Source organism: Oreochromis niloticus, linkage group LG9, assembly GCF_001858045.2.
Source record: "Oreochromis niloticus isolate F11D_XX linkage group LG9, O_niloticus_UMD_NMBU, whole genome shotgun sequence".
NCBI classification, from domain to species: Eukaryota; Metazoa; Chordata; class Actinopteri; order Cichliformes; family Cichlidae; genus Oreochromis; species Oreochromis niloticus.
In genome coordinates, this window is record NC_031974.2 from 24,274,126 (window position 1) to 24,284,338 (window position 10,213).

At 39.2% G+C, this 10,213-nt stretch overlaps 2 protein-coding genes across 2 annotated transcripts; both read right to left on the reverse strand.

The window, feature by feature from the left end:
* Nucleotides 1–215: 215 nt before the first annotated feature.
* LOC109203523 (homeobox protein NANOG-like) lies at nt 216–1,589 on the reverse strand. The gene is made up of 4 exons (XM_025910208.1): nt 1,541–1,589; nt 749–1,059; nt 575–658; nt 216–470 (listed from the first exon to the last, which is right to left on the reverse strand). The coding sequence occupies exons 1-4, from the start codon at nt 1,569–1,571 to the stop codon at nt 216–218; spliced, it is 681 nt and encodes a 226-aa protein (XP_025765993.1). The 5' UTR covers nt 1,572–1,589.
* Nucleotides 1,590–7,708: 6,119 nt separating this feature from the next.
* Nucleotides 7,709–9,181, reverse strand: LOC109203525 (homeobox protein NANOG-like). The gene is made up of 5 exons (XM_025910209.1): nt 9,165–9,181; nt 9,034–9,064; nt 8,242–8,552; nt 8,068–8,151; nt 7,709–7,963 (listed from the first exon to the last, which is right to left on the reverse strand). Exons 2-5 carry the CDS (start codon nt 9,062–9,064, stop codon nt 7,709–7,711), a joined length of 681 nt encoding a protein of 226 aa, XP_025765994.1. The 5' UTR covers nt 9,165–9,181.
* Nucleotides 9,182–10,213: the final 1,032 nt, after the last annotated feature.

Sequence of the window (10,213 nt, forward strand, 5' to 3'; positions counted from 1 at the left end):
ATGTCACCATGGTAACGGCACAGCCAGATAACAACATGAAATTTCAAAACATATGTACACTTAACGAGTTATGTTTAATGAACCTCAACATAATTACAAGAGTTAACATTAAAGGCTTGCATGTACAACTTCTGCTTTTAAACAAGTTACTCGCCTTCTCAACCCCAGTGTTTTATGCTATCTTGTTCTTTCACTTACTGAATTTTAGACGTTTCTCATACAAAAGGCGTGTAATATTCTTCGTGTACATTCATACCAGCAGCAGGGTTGAATTCATACTGGCCGTTGCCTGGTGGCATCGACCAGTCAAACATCTGGTGCGAGTTGGGGAAGGTCCATTGAGGTCCAGGAGCAAAACTGTCCACAGGATGAGGATAGGGGCCCTGATAATTTGCACCATTTGTGATTAAGTTTACCTCCAGGTCCTGGGTGTACTCCTGCCTGAGTGGGGGCTGTCCCTCTCCCTGAAACTGAATCACAGACAGGTGGACTGTCAGTAAAGCAAGAATACTTCAAGAATACTTCCCCAGATAATGATCAGAAAAAGTGCTTTTTAATAATAGGAGATACTTACATGAAGTGGGATGCCCTGATTCACATGCTGAGGATGTGAACTCCTCCTAAACTTACTCCGTCTGTTTTGAAACCAAGTTTTTACCTAAAGATGGACGACAACAGAAAACATTTAATGAGTACAATGGACCCAAAATTCAATTTCTTATGTTCCAGTAGGTTGAAAAACACTCACCTGTTTGTAGGTCAGTCCTGTCATCTCTGCCAACTGCTTCATCTCACTTGGCTCATAGTAACGTTTCACATTAAACTGATGGACAAGAATATTCAGCTGTCTCTCTGTGAACACCACCCGGGCCTTTCCTTTAGGTTTCTCTGGAGCAGTGCTGGGATTGTGCAGAGTGGCAGTGATGTTGCCATCCTGGCTTCTTGGGACAGCAAAATTTTGTTTCTCCTGTGAGACAGAGGTTGAAACTGCCTCAGAAGTATCACCGGTTTCTTCGAAGTGAAGACTCGCTTCTACACCGCTGCCAGAACTCCACGAGTCTGTAAGGGTAAAGAGACAGAGGCACAAGTAAGCACAAGTCTATATGGTCCACGTGGGTCAGTTACTGATATGTGTTGGCACGACTGACTTTTTAACAGTAATAATTTAAAAAAAGGATAAACTGATGAGTCTTAAATCCCAAAAGGTCTCAGACTGAAGAAGTCACGTGGATGAGTGACGAAACGTTTCTCTCACTGAAAACATGCATGCATTAGCATTATTGAGCATGCATGAAGACAATGAGTCTTAAACACAACAGTTTCCAACAAACTTGGGGAAAAAAAGTGGTGGGATATTTGTACATTCTTTAAAACCAAAAAGAATTTAAAGTGGACTCCCCGATCAGCTGTGGAGGGAGAAATGGTGGCTTCTGCCATCAGGACTTACAACACAGAGTGAAAGAGTATTTTTGCAAGTTGTCTTAGAGGTTAGCCAACTCTGTTCAAATCAGCTCACCAGTAAACAATGCTGAGTACATACCTGGTGAAAAGTGCATCCCATAATCTTCCATCTTTGAAATCCCAGTGATTAAAACAGGAAAGTTGGAATAAGTATCTCTGCTGAAAGAGCTCCAAACCAAGCAGGAAGGTGCTGTGTGTCCTAAGACTGACCTGACTTAAGAGCAATTCTCCTGGGCTTTTAAGGAGGTTTGTGGGTGTGGGCAGGAATGTGGGGGGTTGAGCTTCTTCTTTTGTGAGTTGCTTTACAAAACAGTCGGGCTGTTTCTACCAACTGGCATCATTTACATTTCTTTAAAATGCTGTTTCTCAGGTCTGAAAAAAGAAAGTACAGTTAGAAAGCAGCCGTACAAATGAGCTTTACCAAATCCTTCCAACTCACACTTTATAAAATATTAAACTGTTAATGCCTAAAATTACTTTATCTTTTAATCACTGATACTTCAAGAAATGACAAAGTGTGATCTCTAACCTTTTCTTCTTCTCTGCTCCATCTGTGGGGGAGGAAAAGTAACAGAGCCCCCCAAGACAACAATAACCAACTTAAGCTTAAGTTTAGCCGTCCACAGGAATTGTAATGTCAGTGAAATGGATTCAGTTTTGTTTGGTGACATTTTTGGAGTCCTGAAGTAGTACTGTAGTTCTGTTTATCCATCTAGATTGTTTCCCAGGTTTGTAAATAAGTCTCTACAGTAAATCGGAACAAGATGGACTTGTGATGTGTTTCTCAGAGTAGCAAAAGTTTTCCTCAGCAGCAAAGTCTGTTTTTAGAAATCATGCCTGACTCAAAAAGAAATCCACAAACTTTTATTAACATTTTAATGTAGGAACTGTTTTCTTTCTACTGAACTACATCCACCAGCTGTATCAGTGTGCAGGAGGAAGCACACATCAGGCTGTGATGAGAGGCTTGAGCTCAAAACAGGTCAAACTCTTCCTTTGGTTGGTGGGTGTGGCATGACACAGCGAGATTTCTGAGTCTTTTTTAACAGTATTTAACAGAAGCAGTATTTCATTCTACCACTGTCCTCATTGGAGGAAAAGTCATTGCAGATAAATGCATTGGTGACTTTGAAAGAGTTATAACAACATATATAAGAAGTGGACTTTATCAGTCAGCTACACATGAAGTCCTCTACCACACCACCCTCAGAAAACCACACTGATTCCTCTTCAGCCTCCTTTAATTGACCTAAACTGCCACACTGTTTTCACACATAAACATGTTAAAACTGCTCACAAGAATTATTTTGGTGAGGACATCACTGGCTCCCTCACTGGTGTGCTCATGTTTGAGCAGCACTTAGCAGCTAATTACTGAAATGAACTGATTCCATGTTTGCATCAATTAATGCAATATTAGATCACCCAAAGAACTTTCCACTCACATAGAGCATTTTTGCAAATGCAACATCATGATAATTTGACCTGCAGGCCTTAAGTTGCACCTCTCTTTAAACCCCCACAGCAGCTTGTTGAGGCAAAAATGTTTTTTGTACTCATGCAAACCATTCAAAAATGTGACACGGAATATCACAATGACCGCTGACCACTCTTTTTGTCTTTATTAACTTTATTAAATGAAACAGTCTGAAAGTGGCAACTGAAATTAAATCAATTCATCAAGGTCTGCATCTTTAATCGTGTGTTTAAAACATATGATGGACTACATAATGTGAAAAATTCTCATTTAGTAAAGAAAACCAAACCTGATGAGTTGCTGACTGTGAGCTGCAGCTGGTGTAAATCATGATTTTTATGGATATTTCTCACTGGTGAGTTGAGAACAGTTTAGCCTGTTCTGCTTTTATGTCAACTGGATCTGTGTTAGATGATTTTGATTTAACTTCCTGCTCTGGTTGTTTCAGACAAGACACCAGTTTGATCTTTGCACCGATGATTAATTTACTTTCTATTATCAGAAGATTTGTGCACAAAGTTTATAATTTCAAATGTATCAGAGCAAATACAGCTCCTCTTTAAATATATTTTACACAAAATCTGTATTATTTCAGTGAGCTTTGAAACCTGATATGTATAAAATGTTTTAAAATAAGCCAAATTATACCAATATTACATACAAATAAAGACTTACACCTCAAATTTAGATCTTTTTGATCATCTGGAGAACAGTACTGAGTTTATAAGGTAGCAAATGGCAGCTTTCACCTTCTTTGAAATGCACCTCTACATTGTAAAAAGTCTCTGACACTAAAACACCCACATAAGTCAACGTCAACAACAGCAAGACTAACGATCCACATCAACGCCCGTCATAAACCCACAGACACATGCATCTGGCCCCCTCTGGCTCATTCAGAATTAGAGACGCACCCAGTTCAGCCAGTGACCACTAAACATACGCTAATGTGTCTCTTAGAGTTCCTGTATCACATCCTGCTACCTCTGATTAATTATCAAGTCAATGCAGACAGATGGCACCAGGGCCATGAGAGATCAATGTGGGTAAAGGTGTTTGTGTTCACGTGTCTTAATTTGAAGTAATTTCAAAGACACAGAAGTCATATTGTTTGCAGATGACACAAAGGTATTGTGGAAGTAACTTGGAACAACTTCTGAATGAACTTCAGGTGAAATGAGTTCACCTGAAACCTTGGCTGAATATGACCTACACCCGTTTTCACACCTTGGCTCGTGTCACTAGGTAGAGGATCGTTATAGGGTCCATTGTCCCTCTTGGGGCGACACTCTTATATGGCTTAAATCTGTGACTCTCTACCACTTTGAACTGAAAAAGCCTATCAGATGAGAGGTGAAACATCTTCAAGCAACTAAAAAAGTCATTTTCTTTCTAAGCTCCTGAGACTACGATGACCTGGATAACTGGGAACCTTCCCAGACATCTACTAGAAAATGAATTTAAGGAATTGAAGACTTGGTTTTTCTATAATGATTTAACACTGAATCTGAGCAAAACAAATCTCATACTATTTGGGAGTCGAACAAATTATATCACTAATAAACTGATGATAAATAACATAGAATTAGGATAATAAATAAAACTACTTCAACAGAACCACCAAATCCACTTTTTAGCCTTTTATTAAATACTCTTAAATTTAAAGACTTGGTTGATCTCAAAACAAAACATCTTGAAAGAGTGAGTGATGAATGAAAGAAAAGAAATTAAAGAAACTAATGTAAAGTGCAGAAAAGAATGTAAAACTCAGTGATACATGTAGTGAGCAGCACTTCTCTGAGTGAAATGAGCTTGTTGATGTCAGAGGTCAGAGAAGAAAGACCAGATGACTTCATGCTGATAGGAAGGCAGCAGAGACTAAAAATAACCACTCATTAAAAGCAAACTATACAGAAGACCATCTCCGAGAGCACAACATGTCAGACCTTGAAGCACATGGGCTAGAAGCAGCAGAAGACCACACTGGCTACCACTATCTGTCAGCTAAGAACAGCAAACTGAGGAAACAGACTCACAAATATTAGACAATAAGAGATTGGAGAAATGTTTCCTGGTCTGACGAGTCTCTATTTCTGCTGTGACATTCTGGGTCAGAGGCTAAACACAAGATTTCATGACTTTCGCTTTTTAACATCATATCAAATATTGTAAATTGATATGAAAGCAGCCTATGTTTTATATTTAAATGGCAGGAAGATAAAAATGAAAGAAATAAAACCTGTAAAACAGTATAAAACATGCATGTAGCTTCCATGTTGAAAACTGCAGATGAGGTGGAAGTGTCTTAAATCTTTGTGAAAACCACCAGCATGTGCTTTGGCAAGACCAAGATGGAAGAAATCCTCATCTGAAGCTTTGCTGAACATAAGGATTTCTCTCAGGTCATCATGATTTGGTCTTTATCCTGATCAAGTTCTAAATGTTGTGGGACAAAGATTTGTTTGTTGCTTTATAAATTATGTGTAGAGTTCTGAGGTCAACCAAGTCTTTAAATTTAAGAGTATTTAATAAAAAGGCTAAAAAGTAAGTAAAGTAAGTACATTTTAATTTTGAGCTTGGACTAAATTATAAAGACATTAAAACAGTGCTTGGCAGTACACACAATTTGTATAAAAGTGAGAGACATCTGAAGAGAGTTCTTAGCGCAAGGGGACATACTCATCACAAAAGCGTACTCTGACCTGGAAGTCTTGGTTGAATTCATTGACAACCAGTTGCAGTACTCTGGTAGCTTCACGTGTACCGATGGATGTACGCTAAATGCAGAGAACATTGACTACGCGTGAGGAAAGGGGATGTACGCTTGGTGTTGAATGAGCTGGATCCCTGAGGGGTGGCACTGAGGCAAGCAAGACGTCTCAGGCGAAGGAACTATTTTTCAAAAGGGCTGAACTTCATCTGGCACCTGGACTCCTACGATAAACTGAAACCATATGCCATCTGTATCAATGGGAGTGTTGATGGTTTATCAAGAAAAATAATCTGTCTTAATGCATACACAATAAATAGTAATCTGAAAGTGATTGGGGGGTATTACATAGAAGCGGTGAGTTAATAAATTATGTTTTCTTGCGTGTATGGATGCATGCGTGTGTGAGTGACAGATAAAGGGAACGAAGGAAGTGATAGAGAGGGAGTAGACGAAGTATAGTGAGAGATGAGATGTGGGCCAGATTGAGGGAATGGAGAGACTTGCAGGAAGAAAGAGACAAGAGAGGGAGAACAGGTGGAGAGCAGCAGGGAGTAAATGAAATGCAAATTGTGTAAATACTATAATTTAGGCTTAAGAAATTGGCTGCCTTAAGGAACAGCTCAACAACCAAGACTAGAGAAAGATTTATGTTCAAGATGTTGACGTGGCATATGAAAACTTCTTATCAATAATATTAACTCTTTACAATAAACGCTGTCTCCTGGTGAAGAAAGCAAAGAAAACTGAAAACATGGCTAACAAACGCATGTAAGAAAAAGAATCTGTTGTACAAGAAGAAGAACAATAGATGCTGAACAAACTTATAAGAGGTGTAAGAATACATTTATAATAATTATGAGAACAAGTAAAAGAAATTACTACAGTAAACTTTTAGATAAAATAAAATATGAAAAACGTGGACAGTACTAAATGATACTGTAAATAAAGGAACTAAAGGATTGGAATATCCCAATAACTTTCAAATACAAAATACAATGATCAGTGACATAAAACAATTTGCAAATGGTTTTAATGGCTTTTTTCTTGATGTTGGTCCTGGCTTGCCTAAAGAAATTGTAAAAACTGAACACCCTACTAAAAATAAAACATTAACTATTAATGTAGCAAACTCAGTGTTTATGAGGGGAGTAGATGAGCCAAGCCAATGGTAAGGACTAATGTAAAATATCACAGCATTACAGTCACAGGAGTTAGTGTGTGGAACACCTATACAGATCAAATTAACAAAAGTACATCAATACAAAAATTCATACGATTGCTTAAAAATAATAAATTGCATGACTATAGGAAATACAAGCTGAGCACTAACTGTATTTCTAGTTTAACAATCCCACACCGACTGCTGCTCCACTGCCCTCTTAAGTTGAGCTCCTTTTATTAGCAGATCAGCAACAGGTGAGTGATTATCACAGGTGTAGCTGGCTCCAAGGCAGGGACTCTCCAGGCCTGGCGGGGCAGCAAAACTGACACAGCAACACACACGGGGAAACAAGGAACTAGGAGAAGATCACATCACAACTATAAATGATTAAGAAAGACAAATAAAACTCATAATATTCATTAAACTCAAAATAACACATGATCCCAGGTCACAGACCCAGGCCCATGACATAATGCGCCTTAAAATCCGGTGTGCCGTATGGTCTAAATGCGGTAACTTATCTTTCTTGTAGAAATGTGCTCCAAATAAAGAACTTTGTGTTGACAAGATTGTTAGCTAAACATTTTCAAATCAATATTGTCCGTATGGACAGCAACTTTTTTTTAAAAAGTGAACATATAAGGAGAGGCGTCCACCAAGTATTTCCTGCCATGGCGTCCATGTCACCATGGTAACGGCACAGCCAGATAACAACATGAAATTTCAAAACATATGTACACTTAACGAGTTATGTTTAATGAACCTCAACATAATTACAAGAGTTAACATTAAAGGCTTGCATGTACAACTTCTGCTTTTAAACAAGTTACTCGCCTTCTCAACCCCAGTGTTTTATGCTATCTTGTTCTTTCACTTACTGAATTTTAGACGTTTCTCATACAAAAGGCGTGTAATATTCTTCGTGTACATTCATACCAGCAACAGGGTTGAATTCATACTGGCCGTTGCCTGGTGGCATCGAACAGCCAAACATCTGGTGCGAGTTGGGGAAGGTCCATTGAGGTCCAGGAGCAAAACTGTCCACAGGATGAGGATAGGGGCCCTGATAATTTGCACCATTTGTGATTAAGTTTACCTCCAGGTCCTGGGTGTACTCCTGCCTGAGTGGGGGCTGTCCCTCTCCCTGAAACTGAATCACAGACAGGTGGACTGTCAGTAAAACAAGAATACTTCAAGAATACTTCCCCAGATAATGATCAGAAAAAGTGCTTTTTAGTAATAGGAGATACTTACATGAAGTGGGATGCCCTGATTCACATGCTGAGGATGTGAACTCCTCCTAAACTTACTCCGTCTGTTTTGAAACCAAGTTTTTACCTAAAGATGGACGACAACAGAAATCATTTAATGAGTACAATTGACCCAAAATTCAATTTCTTATGTTCCAGTAGGTTGAAAAACACTCACCTGTTTGTAGGTCAGTCCTGTCATCTCTGCCAACTGCTTCATCTCTCTTGGCTCATAGTAACGTTTCACATTAAACTGATGGACAAGAATATTCAGCTGTCTCTCTGTGAACACCACCCGGGCCTTTCCTTTAGGTTTCTCTGGAGCAGTGCTGGGATCGTGCAGGGTGGCAGTGATGTTGCCATCCTGGCTTCTTGGGACAGCAAAATTTTGTTTCTCCTGTGAGACAGAGCTTGAAACTGCCTCAGAAGTATCACCGGTTTCTTCGAAGTGAAGACTCGCTTCTACACCGCTGCCAGAACTCCACGAGTCTGTAAGGGTAAAGAGACAGAGGCACAAGTAAGCACAAGTCTATATGGTCCACGTGGGTCAGTTACTGATATGTGTTTGCACGACTGACTTTGTAACAGTAATAATTTAAAAAAAGGATAAACTGATGAGTCTTAAATCCCAAAAGGTCTCAGACTGAAGAAGTCACGTGGATGAGTGACGAAACGTTTCTCTCACTGAAAACATGCATGCATTAGCATTATTGAGCATGCATGAAGACAATGAGTCTTAAACACAACAGTTTCCAACAAACTTGGGAAAAAAAAGTGGTGGGATATTTGTACATTCTTTAAAACCAAAAAGAATTTAAAGTGGACTCCCCGATCAGCTGTGGAGGGAGAAATGGTGGCTTCTGCCATCAGGACTTACAACACAGAGTGAAAGAGTATTTTTGCAAGTTGTCTTAGAGGTTAGCCAACTCTGTTCAAATCAGCTCACCAGTAAACAATGCTGAGTACATACCTGGTGAAAAGTGCATCCCATAATCTTCCATCTTTGAAATCCCAGTGATTAAAACAGGAAAGCTGGAATAAGTATCTCTGCTGAAAGAGCTTCAAACCAGGCAGGAAGGTGCTGTGTGTCCTAAGACTGACCTGACTTAAGAGCAATTCTCCTGTGCTTTTAAGGAGGTTTGTGGGTGTTGGCAGGAATGTGGGGGGTTGAGCTTCTTCTTTTGTGAGTTGCTTTACAAAGCAGTCAGGCTGTTTCTACCAACTGGCATCATTTACATTTGTTTAAAATGCTGTTTCTCAGGTCTGAAAAAAGAAAGTACAGTTAGAAAGCAGCCGTACAAATGAGCTTTACCAAATCCTTCCAACTCACACTTTATAAAATATTAAACTGTTAATGCCTAAAATTACTTTATCTTTTAGTCACTGATACTTCAAGAAATGACAAAGTGTGATCTCTAACCTTTTCTTCTTCTCTGCTCCATCTGTGGGGGAGGAAAAGTAACAGAGCCCCCCAAGACAACAATAACTGACTTAAGCTTAAGTTTAGCCGTCCACAGGAATTGTAATGTCAGTGAAATGGATTCAGTTTTGTTTGGTGACATTTTTGGAGTCCTGAAGTAGTACTGTAGTTCTGTTTATCCATCTAGATTGTTGCCCAGGTTTGTAAATAAGTCTCTACAGTAAATCGGAACAAGATGGACTTGTGATGTGTTTCTCAGAGTAGCAAAAGTTTTCCTCAGCAGCAAAGTCTGTTTTTAGAAATCATGCCTGACTCAAAAAGAAATCCACAAACTTTTATTAACATTTTAATGTAGGAACTGTTTTCTTTCTACTGAACTACATCCACCAGCTGTATCAGTGTGCAGGAGGAAGCACACATCAGGCTGTGATGAGAGGCTTGAGCTCAAAACAGGTCAAACTCTTCCTTTGGTTGGTGGGTGTGGCATGACACAGCGAGATTTCTGAGTCTTTTTTAACAGTATTTAACAGAAGCAGTATTTCATTCTACCACTGTCCTCATTGGAGGAAAAGTCATTGCAGATAAATGCATTGGTGACTTTGAAAGCGTTATAACAACATATATAAGAAGTGGACTTTATCAGTCAGCTACACATGAAGTCCTCTACCACACCACCCTCAGAAAACCACACTGATTCCTCTTTAGCCTCCTTTAATTGACCTAAACTGCC